Here is an 18,193-nt window from a genome sequence, read left to right as displayed (position 1 = left end):
TCTCCACTTTGCAATGCAGACAACAGGGCTCCTTCCTTCCAGCAACTAACATTGATTAAGTGTCCTCTGCCTGCCAACCCCTGGGCTGTACTGCACAGAACACGGGGAACCTCTTCCCTCAAGGAGACCTCTCTGTCCACATCTAGCTGGGCCAGTGTCCAGGGACAGGCCTGCCACCTGCAGGCTGCTCCCTGCTCTGCTGCAGCCCTGTGCAGGTCAGGTTGTGGTTTATTCTCCCCTGGGAACCTATGAGCAGCTGTGGTCTCTTGGGCTCAGTGCACTCTCCTACTGTCTTCCTAGTTCTCACTATCCTGGCCACCTGACCCCATCAGCCCAAGTTTCTCTGGCTTTGCAAAGTCCTCTGTGATAGGTTGGAACTTCTGTTCTAGAAACATATTTGCAGTGTCACACACAAACTCGGGTAGCTACCCAGGAAAGGAATTTCCAAATGCTTGCCAGCTCTGGGTGAGTAATAAGTCTCAGCATTCCCAGAGTCAACCCGGAACTTGCACTTTTAGCATCATCAAACTCACAACACATTAGCATCATCCATTGCAGCAAAACACATTCTTCTGGAGCCAATATGGTGGAGCCTGCCTGTAATACCAGGTGGGAGAAGTATGATCAGAGGCCAGCATGAGCTGCACAGCAAGTTCAAGGCCAGTCTGAGCCACAATGCTGAGTAATTTAAAAACAAACGAACAAACAAATAACTATTTGTGGTTGAGTTGGGTCTTCACCTCAGGGCCTGGGTACTCTCCCTGATTGTTTATTCTCTCTCTCTCTCTCTCTCTCTCTCTCTCTCTCTCTCTCGCTCTCTCTCTCTCTCTCTTTCTCTCTCTCTTTCTCAAGGCTAGCACTCTACCACTAGAGTCACAGTTGCACTTCTGGATTTGTTGGTAGGTAATTGGAGGTAATAGTCACAGACTTTCTTATTCAGGTTAGCCTCAAACTTTACTCCTCAAATCTCAGCCTCCTGAGTAGGTAGGATTACATGTATGAGGCACCAGTGCCTCGGTGAATAACCAAGGGCTGTGGATGCAGCTCAGTGGAAGAGGACTTGTGCTAGGTTCTGGGTACAAATCACAGCCCTAGAAAAATGAAAGTAAAAGAAAATCCCCTCTGGAAGTGTATGTTATGACCCCATCAGTCTCTAGAGTTTGGCTCACCTAATGCAGTCATTTACACTCAGCTCTGATCTGAAGGAGATTCCCTGTGCTCTAGGGAAATGCTTCCCCATCCTTAAGCAATGAGACAGGAAGAAAGAGCAGAACCTGAGTGCAGCAGCTGAGACAGGAAACCTAATGATGTTCTGTGCTTAACATGCAGATAGAACAAGAAAAGTGCCAGAATGCGTAAACAACAACAACAATAAAGAAACAAAAAACCCCAGCAATGACAGGATACATAATTTTTTGCAAAAGAAAACAGTACTCTGAGAACAGCTTCAGCGCTGCTTTAAGAGGCAGCAAGCAGGACTACCCCAGCAAGGCAGGTGGATGATGATGATCTGCTTCCTTAACAATCCATGCCTGACACCTGCTCATCCTCACATGGGCCCTATGGACACATGACCCTCACACATGTTCTAGCAGACCCCAAAATGCCATCCCCACTACCATCCCCACCAACACCAGCAGCGCCAGCTCCAGAAGCAGAAGCAGGAACCCTGCGCCCGGGAGCACAGGCAGAGTGGAGCTTTGTTGGAGCACTGTTAAGGTCTGTTGGAGCATGGTTCCTGCTAGGCCTTAACAAGCCCCAAGCTGAAAGTTTCCTTCCTCTAAACGTGCTGTGGTGTTGGTAGAGATTTTCCTTCCCTGCTGGAGTCCGTCCCCGCCCCATGTCCAGCTGCCTGGAGTGAAGGCCTCCAGCCAGGCAGCTTGGAACCCACAAGGAGCAGCATTGGCTTGGGGTGGTGGACAGCAGCTGCGGGCGGGGCGGGAGGCAGAGGGGACGGCACAGCGCATCGCAGCCACAGGAGCGGGCTTGCTCGGTAGGGAGGCGAGGGCGGGTCGTGGGCGGCTGGAGTCAGCGGGAACCGACCTGCAGGCCTGGAGGAGGAGGAAGGCGGCAGTGGCTATAGTGAAAGTGAAGCTGGCATCTGCCCCTCAACAGAGCTGCGAAGCTGGGAACCAGGGCTGTGCGGGAGCCGCGACGCTAGAGGGCGCCACCCGCCGTCTTTAGGCCGGGCCGGGGAGGGGCGCTGTTTCTGGAGCTGGAACTCAGGTGTCCAGCTTGCTAGGCTGGTGCTCTCCCCCTTGACACTCACGTGGAGTCCTATTATATATTCGTGTAAGGTTTTACATTTTTTTGGGGGGAGGGAATCCTGTCGTGGGGGCTGAACTCTGGGCCTGGCGCTGTCCCTCAGCTCTGCACTCTACCACTTGAGTCACAGCACCACTTCCAGATGTTTTCTTTTTGCTTATTTGGTGCTGAAGAATTGAACCCAGGGCCTCATGCATGCAAGGCAAGCGCTGAGCCACCTTCCCAGCTCCTCATGTAATTTCTGAGAAAGAGTCTCTTCAACTTTTCTGGTCAGGCTGGTCTCAAACCTTGATACTTCTGCACTCAGCCTCCTGAGTAGTTAGCTTTATAATCATGACAATCAGCCAGGCACTGGTGGCTCACAGCTGTCATCCTAGGCACTCAGTAGGTTTAGATCTGAGGTTTGTGATTCAAAGTCAGCCCTGAAAAGAAAGGCTATGAGACTCTTATCTCCAATAAAGTACTAGAAAATGCTGAAGTGGACTGTGGTGTAAGTGTAGACTGCTAACTTAGCCTGGAGCCAAAGAAGCTCAGGGACAGTGCCAAGGCCCTCAGTTCAAGACTCAGGAAGGAGAAAATATATAGTAATGTAAATGAAATAGTACAATTTACATTATATTAATACCTTTGAAATGAAATATAATATGAGTTATTTTATAATGCTCTGAATTAGTTAATGCTGAGAGATTAAAATGGTTGTTTTCTGTGAAGTATATCTTACTGACTTTACTAAGAAAACTATGCACTAGGCATTGCTGGCTCACACTTGTAATCCTAGCTACTGAGGAGGCTGAGATGTGAGGATCATAGTTCAAAGCCAGCCTGGGCAGTAAAATCTGAGAGATTTCATCTTCAGGTAACCAGTAAAAAGGTTGGGCTCAACTTGTGGCTCTAGTGATAAAGTACTAGCTAGGCAAGCAAGCTCAGTTTGTAAGAAGCCCTAGGTTCCAGACAGATGGAGAGAGGAGAGAGAAGGGAGAGAAACTGAGAAAGAGAAAGAGATAGTGACAGAGTGATAGAGCAAGATAAGTAAAAGATCTCCTGCTTACCTCCTGTTTTAGTGAAATGTGTCAGCCTTTGCTGCCTGGAGTAGACATCATGCTGTGAGATGTCAGCATGGAAGCAGGGCAGCATTACTTAGCTGGCTCTGGCCTTGGCAGAACTTCCACCCAGACTCAGGGCAGATCCTGAAGCATGTGGGCCAGCAGGTGTGATGACACATGCCTGTAATCCCAGCACTGGGGAGGTGGAGGCAGGAGGAATGACTTCTAAGCCAGCCTGTGTTTCATACTGACACATTCCTGGCTGGGGGTGGGAGGGGGAGGAGTGTAATATAAGCAATGTGGAACAAGGAAGTGCAGGGACTAGACCCCTGCCCTCCCATAGGCCTGGCCTGCACCAAGCTAACCTTGAAATGTTTGGGTTAGAGTGCTTTAACTGCACTGATAGTTTGACTTCAGAACCTAGCAAACTAGGCAAGAAATATTCTTCCCAAGGTTAGCAACTAAAAGAACAGCCGGGCACCAGTGGCTCATGGCTGTAATCCTAGCTACTCCTGAGGCTGAGATCTGAGGTTCACGGTTCAAAGCTAGCCTGGGCAAGAAAGTTGGAGAAACTCTTATCTCAAAAAATACACTAGTAAACCCTAAGTGGTGTTGTAGCTCAAGTGGTAGAACCCTAGCCTTGAGCTGAAGAGCTGAGGGACAGCTCCCAAGCCCAGATTTCAAGCCCTACAAGGACAAAAAAAAAAAAAGAAAAAAAGAAAGTAATACAATCTCCAGTAAGCACCTTTGGTATGCAAATTATCCAACCCACCTGATTCAATTGCTGAGACCCTACTTGCCTCAGGGTCAAAGAGCAGCCAACTAAAGGCTCCTTAACCCTGACAGCTACAGAGGATTCACACAGGCTGATTCCAACCAGTTCCTTTCCCTTCTCTTCCTTTTTTTTTTTCCCTTTCTTTTCTTTCCTTTCTTTCATTCTTTTTTTTCCCCCCATTTTGATGGCTGGAGGTTGTCCTGGACTTGAACTGAGGGCCTGGACGCTGTCTCTGAGCTTTTGTACCGAAGGCTAGCGCTCTATAATTTTGTGTCACAGCGCCCATTCCTGCCCTTCTCTTCCTAAAAACCCACACATTCCAAGCAGCTCAACAGTTTTAACTCTGCCCATTCATGAGCATGGGAAGTCTGTCCTATGAATTTCTTTGGTGTTGTGTAAGTTTCATGGTAAAGGTCTTTATTCTTCTTGGTTAGGTTTATTGGTAGGTATTTTAATATTTAAAAAAGTTTGGAAAAAAAATGTTTGGGGCTGTGCATGTTGCTTAGTGGTAGAGTGCTTGCATGAAGCCTTGGTTCAATACAGTACCACATAAACAGAAAAAGCCAGAAATGCCACTATGGCTGAAGTGGTAGAGTGCTAGCCTTGAATAAAAAAACAGGCTCAGGGACAGAGCCCAAGCCCTGAATTCAAGCCTCAGGTCTAGCAAAGAAAAAAATGATTGGGGGCCAGTGGCTCACATCTATAATCCTAGGTACTCAGGAGGCAAGGTCGGAGCATGATGGTTCAAGGCCAGCCTGGGCAGGAAAGTCCCTGAGACTCTTTTCTCCAATTAACCACCAGAAAACCGAAAATGAAACTATGGCTCAAGTCATAGAGTGCTTGCCTTGAGCTGAAGAGCTCAGAGACAGCACTCAGGCCCACAGTTCAAGCACCACAACCAAACAAAACAGAAAACAAAACAAAACCAGTACTCCCTATTCAACACCAAGGCCACAATCTCTATAATCCTGAAGATGGTGCAGTATGGCTGAGATGGGCTGGATTCTGTCCCTGAACTTCTTTTTGCTCAAGGTTAGCATTCTACTACTTGATCCATAGTGCCACTTCTGGCTTCTCCTTTTTATGTAGTACTGAGGAATTGAACCCAGGGCTTCATGCATGCTAGGCAAGCTCTCTCCCCCTAATCCACAATCCCGGCCCAAAGTCAAGTACTGTGAAGGCCTCTTGTTGTTTTGGTCAAGGGGGATTGAGCGCAGACCTGGATGCTCTCCCTGAGCTTTTATACTCAAAGCTAGTACTCCAGCACTTAGAACCCAGCACCACTTCTGAGTTTCTGGTAGTTAATTGGAGATAAGAGTCTCAGAGACTTTCCTGTCCTGGCTGGCTTTGAACCTCTATCCTCATATCTTTGATTCCCAAGTAGCTAGGATACAGGACATGAGCCATTAGGTTTAAAGACTGTTTCATATCTAGAAGTTATTATTATTATTTTTTGGCCAGTTCTGGGCCTTGAATTCAGGTCCTGGGCAATGTCCCTGAGCTTCTTTTGCTCAGGTAGTTAGCAGTCTACCACTTGAGCCACAGCACCACTTCTGGCATTCTTGTATATGTGGTGCTGAGGAATGGATCCCCAGTTTCAAACATGGGAGGCAAGCACTCTACTACTAAGCACATTCCCAGCCCTAACAGTGAATAGTGACAGAACCCATGTTACAAATACCTTTGGGATCGACATGAATATGTTCAGAGATCATAGAAGCAAACTCTCTCAGAATCTCTGATTTGGCCCTCAGGCAAAAGCCAGAAGTAGCTGGGACAGAGTGTTGGGGGGGGGGGGGGGGGGAGGGGAGGGAGGAACCAGGACAAAGTCCCAGGTGTCCAGGCCTAGATCTCATTATCTCAGAGCCAGAGCTGCTCTGGGTGTGGAAGCTCAGCACTGGGGATTCCCAGTCTCCCCAGTTTCACTTCTTCTCCAACCTGTGTCGGCCGCTTCTGCCCGGACACTGGTGACAAGGCATCAGCTCTTGCTGCTACTGGGTGTCGGGTTCTAGAGAAGCCAATCAGTGTCACTGGGGTTCCGGGTTCTAAAGTCCCCCGCGGAGCTACTGGCACTCAGAGTCTCCCCGGATTCTGGGGCTGGGCTCATGGCGCCCGGATCCGTCCTGCGGCTGCTGTCGTGGGTGCTGGCGCTGGCCGGGACCTGGGCGGGTGAGTCTGGGGCCCGTGGGCAACACGAGTCCGCAGGGTAGAGCGAGAGGTGGCGGTGGGGTGAGGCGCCGTCGGGGGGCAGGGCCCGGGCAGCCGCGTCCCCGTCCCCTCCGCCTGACCCGTCCTCGGTGCCCTCGCTGGGCGCCGCCGGGGTCATTCGCACCCCCTTTGCGTCTCCCGCGTGCCGAACCCCTTCTCCGCTCCCGCCGCGCTCCCGGCTCTCACCCGCGCCCGCCCGCAGGCCCCCACTCCCTGCGGTATTTCGACACCGCCGTGTCCCGGCCCGGAGTCGGGGAGCCCCGCTTCATCACCGTCGGCTACGTGGACGACGCGCAGTTCGTGCGCTTCGACAGCGACGCCGCGAACCCCAGGATGGAGCCGCGGGCGCCGTGGGTGGAGCGGGAGCCGCCCGAGTACTGGGAGCGGGAGACGCGGAACTGCAAGGACAGCGCACAGATTGACCGAGTGAACCTGCAGACGCTGCTCAGCTACTACAACCAGAGCGCGGACGGTGAGCGACGCCGCCGGGTCGGAGGTCACGACCCCTCCCCGCCTCCCGCTGACCAGCCCGAGCCCCCGGGGTCTCAGGACTGAGGTTCAGCCCAGGCTGCGGGCGCTGCGGGGGGACCGGCACCCCGGGAAAGAGCCGCGGGGTGGGGCCGGTGTCCTCTCCGTGTAGGCCAAAGTCCCCGGGGGCGCGGGCTGACCGTGGGGGCGGGGCAGCTTCTCACACCATCCAGATCATGTTCGGCTGCGACGTGAGCGCAGATGGCCGTCTCCTCCGCGGGTACCGTCAGGACGCCTATGATGGCCAGGACTACATCGCCCTGAACGAGGACTTGAGCTCCTGGACCGCGGCCGACATGGCGGCTCAGATCACCAGGCGCAAGTGGGAGGAGGCCGGTGAGGCAGAGCGCTGGAGGGCCTACCTGGAGCGCACGTGCGTGGAGTGGCTGCGCAGATACCTGGAGCACGGCAAGGAGACGCTGCAGCGCACAGGTACCAGGGCCCGGGGACTCCTCCATCTCCTGTGGAAGTCCCCCTCCACTCCCACAGCCAGAGAGGAAAAGGGACCCAGCCCACCACACCCCTTCCCCTGCGCAGAGAACCATGAGCCCCTGCCTTGCACATGCTGTGTCACACAGTGGCTCTGGAATCCACCTTGACCTCACCACAGTGAAACACACACACTATCTCTCTCTCTCTCTCTCTGTCTGTCTCTGTCTCTGTCTCTCTCCATGCATGGAGGGGGAAGACTGTCCCAGAAACAAGTGTGCAGCTGGCCCCTTTTACTCTGGCAGTGGCCCTGGGCAGCACCAGGAGGCTCTCAGCATTTGTCCTCAACCAGGACCCATTGTGGCTAGAAGTCTCTTCCACTGCTTTGGAGAAAGTGTCACTTTTTTTTTTTTTTGGGTCCAGTCACGGGGCCTGAACTCTGGGCCTGGGTGCTGTCCCTCAGCTCTTCAGCTCAAGGCTAGCGCTCTACCACTTGAGCCACAGCGCCACTTCCGGCTTTTTTCTTTTTGCTTATGTGGTGCTAAGGAATCGAACCCAGGGCCTCAGTCATGCAAGGCAAGCGTTCTACCACTGAGCCACCTTCCCAGCCCCTGGAGAGAGTGTCTCTTATCTCCACTCAGGACAGAGCCCAGTGACTCTTGAGAGATCCAGGGCTTCTTCGGTGATCTCAACTTAGTCTAGGACTCTGCAAGGTTTAAGAGATGATTCCAGAAGCCGAGTTTCAGCCTGGATCATCCATCCCTGATCCCTCTCTGTATTATGTATCCTCAACATGGTCAACTGACCTGGGCAGTGGCCCGTGGGAGGCAAGGAGATGCATCTGAATTTCTGGGTTCTTCTCAGATCCCCCAAAGGCACACATCACCCTCCACCCCACCTCTGAACATAAGATGACCCTGAGGTGCTGGGCGCTGGGCTTCTACCCCGCGGAGATCACCCTGACCTGGCTGCGGGATGGAGAGGAACAGACCCAGGAAATGGAGCTGGTGGAGACCAGGCCTGCAGGAGATGGAAGCTTCCAGAAGTGGGCAGCTGTGGTGGTGCCTTCTGGGGAGGAGCAGAGATACACATGCCATGTGCAGCATGAGGGGCTGCCTGAGCCCCTCAGCCTGACATGGGGTAAGCAGGGCTGAGGGCACAGAGCACAGCTGTGCTCAGAGACAGCAGGGGGCATGTGCAGCTCTCAGCAGGTAAGGACTGAGAGCTGGGTTCACAGCCCTCATCCTCCTTTCCCTTCTCTTCCCAGAGCCGCCTACTTGGCCGACCATTCCCAACACTGGAATTGTCATTGGTGTGGGCATCTTTCTGGTTATTGTAGCTGTGGTGGTTTTTGTGCTGTGGTGGAAGAGGACTGGAGGTAGGAAGGTGGAGGTCTGAGTTCCTGGGCCACTTGTGGGTTTCAGGCCCCAGGCAGAAGTGTGAGCTGCACTCCTAATGGGAAGTTGCAGCACACTCAGGGCCTTCCCCAGCCTGACAGCTCCTCTTCTGTAAATCACCTGCAACACGAAGGACACAAAATTCCCCCTCCTGAGGGTGGTGATGGGAACTGATTGCAGCACTCAGGCCCACAGGGACTCAGCTGCCCACTGAGGTCACACTCCAGGAGGTCCTGGGGTCTCTCTTCCCAACTGTTGCACTCCTCTCTCCTGAAGCTTCCTTGGTTCTATGGTCACATTTCTAGAAACTTCCCATGAGGTCAAGGCTAGGGGTTCATCCAAGCTCTCATGGCACTGCTTGTGTCCTGCCTCTCACATGGTGTTTCTCCTACAGGTGACAAGAGAGAAGGCTATGATAAGGCTGCAAGTGAGTGCCATGGGGGAGGAGGTGACCTTTGTTGTGGTGCAGACAGGACCTGTGGGAGCTCATGCACCCGGAATTCCTCCAGTGACGCCTGTGTTCTCTAACCAGTTCCTCTCTTCCACCACAGGAGACGACAGTGACCAGGGTTCTGATGCTTCCCTCAGAGCTGAAAAAGGTGACAACTGGAGACCCTAAATGGGGGGCAGGGCTGAGGCCCAGGGAAGGCTGTGTTGTAGTTGCAGGGTCTGTGCATTGGGTGTTAGTGGCCTGCTCAGAGTGTGTCGCTAACAGTGACTGATCTGCATTGTTGTGCTTGTTCTTTTCTCCTGCAGTGTGACACAGCTGCTTTGTGTGGCTCTGAGAGGCACAGCATTTGTTCCTGCCTCTCCTCCTCCCTCCTGGGACATCATGAGCTCCTGACTTCTCTTCCTGTACCTGGGTTCTGACCGTGTGCAGGCTTCTGTGTGCTGTCAGCCTCCTGTGAGGAACTGAGGAGCCAGCCCAGCCCTGAGCACCAGGACCCTCCCCACACTGACCTGGGTCTCTTTCCCCTCCAGCTGCTGCTCCAGCAGAGGCGGGGCCAGGGCTTCCCCATCCCTGACTTCACTTTCCCTTGCTCTGAGCTGCAGCTGCTGCTTCCCCACTGATAAAGAGAATGTGGATGTGGGTCTGTGTTTCAAATTGTTGTCATGGAAAAAGGTTGAATAAATCAATGAATGATTCCCAAAATTGAGATAGAAAATCAAACATGATTAAATTCCAGAATCATCCTGTTTGCTGAGCTGTGTTGTGGGCGGGGCCAGGGTTAGGCTGAGAACAGGCAGGTGTGGATAGGAGCTCAGTGCATTCTGGACTGTCATGTATTCAGTCCTCACCTGGGTTGTCTTCCCTGCTCCTCAGTTGTGTTGTTTTTCTAGAACCTTCTCCATGAGCACCTATGATCAGAGGGGCTTTTTCTTTGTCTAGGCCACAGCACAGACTGTGCAGTTGAGACTAGGCTCAGGCCTGAGTCCTCTACTAAGACACCATCAGTTCTTCTCCATACTTGTGTCCCTTCTTGTCATCCTGCATGAGCTGGTGTCTTGTTGGCCTTCTGGGTGTCTCTGTGACAGCAGCAGGGGGTGTGTTGCTGTCACATCCTCCCAAAGCACCAGGCAGCCTTGCACAGGGTGTGTGTGGTGAGGAGAAAGGCAATGTGAGGCAGCTTGCTTTCCTTCTAGCACTGCTGCCTCCAGTGTGGTTCTGTGCTGTCCCCAGTGCCCTCAAGGGAGCCACCTGTGGGAAGAGCAGAGAGGAGGGATGTCAGGTTTCTCCTGTGAGCTCCCTTCCTGATCCTCTGCATCTTCTCTGCCCACCTTCCCTCCACCTGCCCTCAGCTCTGGTTAATCCCAGCTCTGCTCCCACCCAAATTCCTGGATTGAAGAGCAGAGTCAAGAAGGAATTTTAGTCCCCATCTTGATTGGCTGAGAGGATCTGCAAGTTAGTGGAGTTCATGTCCACATGTGTGTGTCAGGGCATTTCAAGGAGAATGGGTCATGAGAGCTCTGACTTAGGGAGAGTGTCATCAGGTGGAAAATTGAAAACCTGAAGACAGTTCTGGAAGCTGGTGGACTGTGGTAGTTGGACTCCACTGTGTGTGGGTTCCTTGGGGATTGTGTTTCTCTGCACCCTGTTACTGCCCTGCTCTGCCTTCTGCTGCCACGAGAGGCGCTGTGCTTCCTGCTGTGCCCTGCCTTCCCTCTAAGGCTGACTTGGTCCTTTCAACCCTGACCAAAACACTCCCTTCTGCTCAGCTTCAATCTCAAAAACAAATTAACACAGGAATCTCCTGCCAGACAGCAGGGCCTGTGCTCTGACTACTTAACAATGTGGTTCTTAGGCCTTTGGCTTGGTCTGCAGATTGAATTTGTAATCGCTCAGAAAGTCAAAGGAGGTCAGAACTGTCATGGTTGTGGACATGTGTGCTAGCAGAAGAGACAGGTGGCAGGGTGTGTAAGAGAGCAAGGAAGGACCATGACATGCAGGAGGAAGGCAGTGCTACAGGTCAGGTGACATGGTGTGGGCGTGGGGACAGAGCTGACTGTGGTACTAGGTGTTCATCATGACCTGGGAGGGAACTTTTCTGAGTTGTGAAATTCGCCAGAAGATATCTAGAGAAAGTGTTGGTAAACTGGAAGATCTCCTTGTACAAAGTCCTTATCTCAGGCTGGGAAGGTGGCTCAGTGGTAGAGCGCTTGCCTCGCATGCCTGAGGCCCTGGGTTCGATTCCTCAGCACCACATAAGCAGAAAAAAAATGCTGGAAGTGGCGCTGTGGCTCAAGTGATAGAGCGCTAGCATTGAGCTGAAGAGCTGAGGGACAGCGCCCAGGCCCAGAGTTCAGGCCCCACGACTAGACCCAAAAACAAAACAAAAAAACAAAGTCCTTACCTCTTCTGTGGACTGCCCAGATCTGTTGCTGAGTTGAGCCTTTGAGAAGAGACCTGAAGACAAGATTCTCACTTGAGGGATTTTCCTTTGTGTGTATGTGCTAGTCTTGGGGCTTGAACTCATGGCTTGTGTGCTGTCTCTCAGCTTGTTCTTGGTCAAGGTTACTGTGCTGTTTGAGTCACAGATTCCCTTCCTGCTTTGGGAAATAAGAATTCCCCAGACTTTCCTATCAGTGCTGGTTTCAAGCCATGAATGGGAGAAGTCGGCCTCCTGAGTAGGTAGGAGTATAGCAGGATCCACACTACATGTCTTTAATAGTGATTTTCTTTTTGTGTCATTCCTTGGGGCTTGAACTCAGGGCTTGGGCACTCAAAGCTATTATCACTCAAAGTTAATACTATACCAATTTGAGCCACAACAGCACTTCTGGCATGAGCCACTTGCTCTCAGTTGAGATATATTTATTTATGTTCAGTTCTGGGGCTTGAACTAAGGGCCTGGGCACTGTCCCTGAGCTTCCTTTGTTCAAGACTAGAATTCCACCCGTTTAACCATACTGCCACTTCCAGCCTTTTCCATGTGGTTGGAGGAATCAAAGCCAGGGCTTCATGCATGTTGACAAGCATTCTACCACTAAGCCACATTTTCAATCTCTGATATATATATATATATATATATATACATATATATATATATATATTTAAGTCAAAGAAGATGTTTAATGAAGAAGAAAAAATGGTAGACATATAAATGTCCCAGAGTATAGGTTTAATCTATCTGGACCTGTAGTTTCCAAATGTGACCACACGAGGGCGATATAAGTCCGGCCTTTTTTTTTTTTCTTTCTTTTTTTGTGTGGTCCTGGGGCCTGATTGCTGGGCCTGGGCACTGTCCCTCAGCTCTTCAGCTCAAGGCTAGCGCTCTACCTCTTCAGCCACAGCGCAACTTCCGTCTTTTTTTCTTTTTGCTTATGTGGTGCTGAGGATTCAAAACCAGGGCCTCATGCATACAAAGCAAGTGCTCTACCACTGAGCCAAGTCCAAGTCTTCCCAGACCCAAGTCCAGCTTTTTCATTGTTGGTTTTGTTTTTTTTTTTTAAGCAATGTAGCAACATATAAATAAGTGCTGAAACCTGGCTCTGGTGGATTATGGCCAGTATACTACACACTCAGGAGGCTGAGATCTAAGAATTGCTATTCAAAGCCAACCCAGGCAGAGAAGTCCATGAGACACATCTCCAATGGGCCATAAGAAAACCCAAGGAACTGCTGTGGCTCAAAGTTGTACAACACTAGCCTTGAGCAAAAGAGCTCTGAGTTCAAGACTCAGAATAGATGTAAAAAACACCCCAAAACCAAACAAACACAACCCCTCCCCCATAGTACTGAGTAGGCATGAAGATGTCAACTTTGGTACTTGGAAACCTTTGGGTAAATACAGCCCTTTGGAGGCACAGGCCTCTGTTGCTTTGTACATGGCTGGTATTACACTCAGTTTATCTCATGCATTAAAATCTGTGTTAAGTCTTTGGGTCTGTTGGCCTTATCCCAATTTGGAAGTATAAGGCTGCATTGTGCTTCCCAGAATATTCACACAGCAAGTAACAAATTCATGACCCCTCTTCACTTTTTCTCAGTAAGTGGTTTGGATGCCATTGTGGTCGATTCCAATTTATACTCTCAACAGGTGCAGTGGCACCGTGGGTAGTAAAATCATTATTTATAGCCTTTCTTGACATCTAATTTATGGATAGAACTAAAACATTCATGTCTGAGCTAAGTGCTGGTGGCTCACAGCACTAATTCTAGTCACCTAGGAGGCTGAGATTTGAAGATTGTAGTTTGGCATCAGCCTACATAGGGAAGTCCTGAAGACTTCCATCCCCAGTTAACCCCCCAAAAGCTGAAAGTGATCTTGTGAGTCAAGTGGTAGAGGACTAGCCTAGAGTAAAAAGGCTCAGGGACAGGCCCTGAGTTCAAGTCTCAGGATCAGCATACACACACACACACACACACACACACACACACACACACACACACACACACGGAGAATGTAATAAATCTCAAGCAGTTCAGAATGTACAAGAGTTCTCAGGGATGCTGAGAAGTGCAAGGAAAGGCAAGAGAAGAATCTGAGCAACTGGAAGGAGAGCTAGAAGCGCTTGGGGTTGTCATTTTCTCCACTTTGCAATGCAGACAACAGGGCTCCTTCCTTCCAGCAACTAACATTGATTAAGTGTCCTCTGCCTGCCAACCCCTGGGCTGTACTGCACAGAACACGGGGAACCTCTTCCCTCAAGGAGACCTCTCTGTCCACATCTAGCTGGGCCAGTGTCCAGGGACAGGCCTGCCACCTGCAGGCTGCTCCCTGCTCTGCTGCAGCCCTGTGCAGGTCAGGTTGTGGTTTATTCTCCCCTGGGAACCTATGAGCAGCTGTGGTCTCTTGGGCTCAGTGCACTCTCCTACTGTCTTCCTAGTTCTCACTATCCTGGCCACCTGACCCCATCAGCCCAAGTTTCTCTGGCTTTGCAAAGTCCTCTGTGATAGGTTGGAACTTCTGTTCTAGAAACATATTTGCAGTGTCACACACAAACTCGGGTAGCTACCCAGGAAAGGAATTTCCAAATGCTTGCCAGCTCTGGGTGAGTAATAAGTCTCAGCATTCCCAGAGTCAACCCGGAACTTGCACTTTTAGCATCATCAAACTCACAACACATTAGCATCATCCATTGCAGCAAAACACATTCTTCTGGAGCCAATATGGTGGAGCCTGCCTGTAATACCAGGTGGGAGAAGTATGATCAGAGGCCAGCATGAGCTGCACAGCAAGTTCAAGGCCAGTCTGAGCCACAATGCTGAGTAATTTAAAAACAAACGAACAAACAAATAACTATTTGTGGTTGAGTTGGGTCTTCACCTCAGGGCCTGGGTACTCTCCCTGATTGTTTATTCTCTCTCTCTCTCTCTCTCTCTCTCTCTCTCTCTCTCTCGCTCTCTCTCTCTCTCTCTTTCTCTCTCTCTTTCTCAAGGCTAGCACTCTACCACTAGAGTCACAGTTGCACTTCTGGATTTGTTGGTAGGTAATTGGAGGTAATAGTCACAGACTTTCTTATTCAGGTTAGCCTCAAACTTTACTCCTCAAATCTCAGCCTCCTGAGTAGGTAGGATTACATGTATGAGGCACCAGTGCCTCGGTGAATAACCAAGGGCTGTGGATGCAGCTCAGTGGAAGAGGACTTGTGCTAGGTTCTGGGTACAAATCACAGCCCTAGAAAAATGAAAGTAAAAGAAAATCCCCTCTGGAAGTGTATGTTATGACCCCATCAGTCTCTAGAGTTTGGCTCACCTAATGCAGTCATTTACACTCAGCTCTGATCTGAAGGAGATTCCCTGTGCTCTAGGGAAATGCTTCCCCATCCTTAAGCAATGAGACAGGAAGAAAGAGCAGAACCTGAGTGCAGCAGCTGAGACAGGAAACCTAATGATGTTCTGTGCTTAACATGCAGATAGAACAAGAAAAGTGCCAGAATGCGTAAACAACAACAACAATAAAGAAACAAAAAACCCCAGCAATGACAGGATACATAATTTTTTGCAAAAGAAAACAGTACTCTGAGAACAGCTTCAGCGCTGCTTTAAGAGGCAGCAAGCAGGACTACCCCAGCAAGGCAGGTGGATGATGATGATCTGCTTCCTTAACAATCCATGCCTGACACCTGCTCATCCTCACATGGGCCCTATGGACACATGACCCTCACACATGTTCTAGCAGACCCCAAAATGCCATCCCCACTACCATCCCCACCAACACCAGCAGCGCCAGCTCCAGAAGCAGAAGCAGGAACCCTGCGCCCGGGAGCACAGGCAGAGTGGAGCTTTGTTGGAGCACTGTTAAGGTCTGTTGGAGCATGGTTCCTGCTAGGCCTTAACAAGCCCCAAGCTGAAAGTTTCCTTCCTCTAAACGTGCTGTGGTGTTGGTAGAGATTTTCCTTCCCTGCTGGAGTCCGTCCCCGCCCCATGTCCAGCTGCCTGGAGTGAAGGCCTCCAGCCAGGCAGCTTGGAACCCACAAGGAGCAGCATTGGCTTGGGGTGGTGGACAGCAGCTGCGGGCGGGGCGGGAGGCAGAGGGGACGGCACAGCGCATCGCAGCCACAGGAGCGGGCTTGCTCGGTAGGGAGGCGAGGGCGGGTCGTGGGCGGCTGGAGTCAGCGGGAACCGACCTGCAGGCCTGGAGGAGGAGGAAGGCGGCAGTGGCTATAGTGAAAGTGAAGCTGGCATCTGCCCCTCAACAGAGCTGCGAAGCTGGGAACCAGGGCTGTGCGGGAGCCGCGACGCTAGAGGGCGCCACCCGCCGTCTTTAGGCCGGGCCGGGGAGGGGCGCTGTTTCTGGAGCTGGAACTCAGGTGTCCAGCTTGCTAGGCTGGTGCTCTCCCCCTTGACACTCACGTGGAGTCCTATTATATATTCGTGTAAGGTTTTACATTTTTTTGGGGGGAGGGAATCCTGTCGTGGGGGCTGAACTCTGGGCCTGGCGCTGTCCCTCAGCTCTGCACTCTACCACTTGAGTCACAGCACCACTTCCAGATGTTTTCTTTTTGCTTATTTGGTGCTGAAGAATTGAACCCAGGGCCTCATGCATGCAAGGCAAGCGCTGAGCCACCTTCCCAGCTCCTCATGTAATTTCTGAGAAAGAGTCTCTTCAACTTTTCTGGTCAGGCTGGTCTCAAACCTTGATACTTCTGCACTCAGCCTCCTGAGTAGTTAGCTTTATAATCATGACAATCAGCCAGGCACTGGTGGCTCACAGCTGTCATCCTAGGCACTCAGTAGGTTTAGATCTGAGGTTTGTGATTCAAAGTCAGCCCTGAAAAGAAAGGCTATGAGACTCTTATCTCCAATAAAGTACTAGAAAATGCTGAAGTGGACTGTGGTGTAAGTGTAGACTGCTAACTTAGCCTGGAGCCAAAGAAGCTCAGGGACAGTGCCAAGGCCCTCAGTTCAAGACTCAGGAAGGAGAAAATATATAGTAATGTAAATGAAATAGTACAATTTACATTATATTAATACCTTTGAAATGAAATATAATATGAGTTATTTTATAATGCTCTGAATTAGTTAATGCTGAGAGATTAAAATGGTTGTTTTCTGTGAAGTATATCTTACTGACTTTACTAAGAAAACTATGCACTAGGCATTGCTGGCTCACACTTGTAATCCTAGCTACTGAGGAGGCTGAGATGTGAGGATCATAGTTCAAAGCCAGCCTGGGCAGTAAAATCTGAGAGATTTCATCTTCAGGTAACCAGTAAAAAGGTTGGGCTCAACTTGTGGCTCTAGTGATAAAGTACTAGCTAGGCAAGCAAGCTCAGTTTGTAAGAAGCCCTAGGTTCCAGACAGATGGAGAGAGGAGAGAGAAGGGAGAGAAACTGAGAAAGAGAAAGAGATAGTGACAGAGTGATAGAGCAAGATAAGTAAAAGATCTCCTGCTTACCTCCTGTTTTAGTGAAATGTGTCAGCCTTTGCTGCCTGGAGTAGACATCATGCTGTGAGATGTCAGCATGGAAGCAGGGCAGCATTACTTAGCTGGCTCTGGCCTTGGCAGAACTTCCACCCAGACTCAGGGCAGATCCTGAAGCATGTGGGCCAGCAGGTGTGATGACACATGCCTGTAATCCCAGCACTGGGGAGGTGGAGGCAGGAGGAATGACTTCTAAGCCAGCCTGTGTTTCATACTGACACATTCCTGGCTGGGGGTGGGAGGGGGAGGAGTGTAATATAAGCAATGTGGAACAAGGAAGTGCAGGGACTAGACCCCTGCCCTCCCATAGGCCTGGCCTGCACCAAGCTAACCTTGAAATGTTTGGGTTAGAGTGCTTTAACTGCACTGATAGTTTGACTTCAGAACCTAGCAAACTAGGCAAGAAATATTCTTCCCAAGGTTAGCAACTAAAAGAACAGCCGGGCACCAGTGGCTCATGGCTGTAATCCTAGCTACTCCTGAGGCTGAGATCTGAGGTTCACGGTTCAAAGCTAGCCTGGGCAAGAAAGTTGGAGAAACTCTTATCTCAAAAAATACACTAGTAAACCCTAAGTGGTGTTGTAGCTCAAGTGGTAGAACCCTAGCCTTGAGCTGAAGAGCTGAGGGACAGCTCCCAAGCCCAGATTTCAAGCCCTACAAGGACAAAAAAAAAAAAAGAAAAAAAGAAAGTAATACAATCTCCAGTAAGCACCTTTGGTATGCAAATTATCCAACCCACCTGATTCAATTGCTGAGACCCTACTTGCCTCAGGGTCAAAGAGCAGCCAACTAAAGGCTCCTTAACCCTGACAGCTACAGAGGATTCACACAGGCTGATTCCAACCAGTTCCTTTCCCTTCTCTTCCTTTTTTTTTTTCCCTTTCTTTTCTTTCCTTTCTTTCATTCTTTTTTTTCCCCCCATTTTGATGGCTGGAGGTTGTCCTGGACTTGAACTGAGGGCCTGGACGCTGTCTCTGAGCTTTTGTACCGAAGGCTAGCGCTCTATAATTTTGTGTCACAGCGCCCATTCCTGCCCTTCTCTTCCTAAAAACCCACACATTCCAAGCAGCTCAACAGTTTTAACTCTGCCCATTCATGAGCATGGGAAGTCTGTCCTATGAATTTCTTTGGTGTTGTGTAAGTTTCATGGTAAAGGTCTTTATTCTTCTTGGTTAGGTT

At 50.5% G+C, this 18,193-nt stretch overlaps 1 protein-coding gene across 2 annotated transcripts; it reads left to right on the top strand.

Annotated features, from left to right (window-relative positions):
• Positions 1-6,141: 6,141 nt before the first annotated feature.
• LOC122111322 (HLA class I histocompatibility antigen, A alpha chain-like) lies at positions 6,142-9,798 on the top strand. Of its 2 annotated transcripts, XM_042684106.1 has the most exons (8): positions 6,142-6,252; positions 6,494-6,763; positions 6,976-7,251; positions 8,113-8,388; positions 8,516-8,626; positions 9,040-9,072; positions 9,197-9,244; positions 9,402-9,798. In XM_042684106.1, the coding sequence occupies exons 1-8, from the start codon at positions 6,189-6,191 to the stop codon at positions 9,404-9,406; spliced, it is 1,083 nt and encodes a 360-aa protein (XP_042540040.1). In that variant the 5' UTR covers positions 6,142-6,188; the 3' UTR covers positions 9,407-9,798. The 2 variants fall into 2 exon arrangements, with proteins under 2 accessions (XP_042540040.1, XP_042540041.1); XM_042684107.1 differs by lacking the exon at positions 8,516-8,626.
• The last annotated feature ends 8,395 nt before the right edge of the window (positions 9,799-18,193 follow it).

The sequence above is a fragment of the Dipodomys spectabilis genome, unplaced genomic scaffold, assembly GCF_019054845.1.
Source record: "Dipodomys spectabilis isolate Male_0828 unplaced genomic scaffold, ASM1905484v1 ptg000085l, whole genome shotgun sequence".
Classification (NCBI taxonomy): Eukaryota; Metazoa; Chordata; class Mammalia; order Rodentia; family Heteromyidae; genus Dipodomys; species Dipodomys spectabilis.
This window is presented reverse-complemented; position numbering and strand designations above follow the sequence as displayed.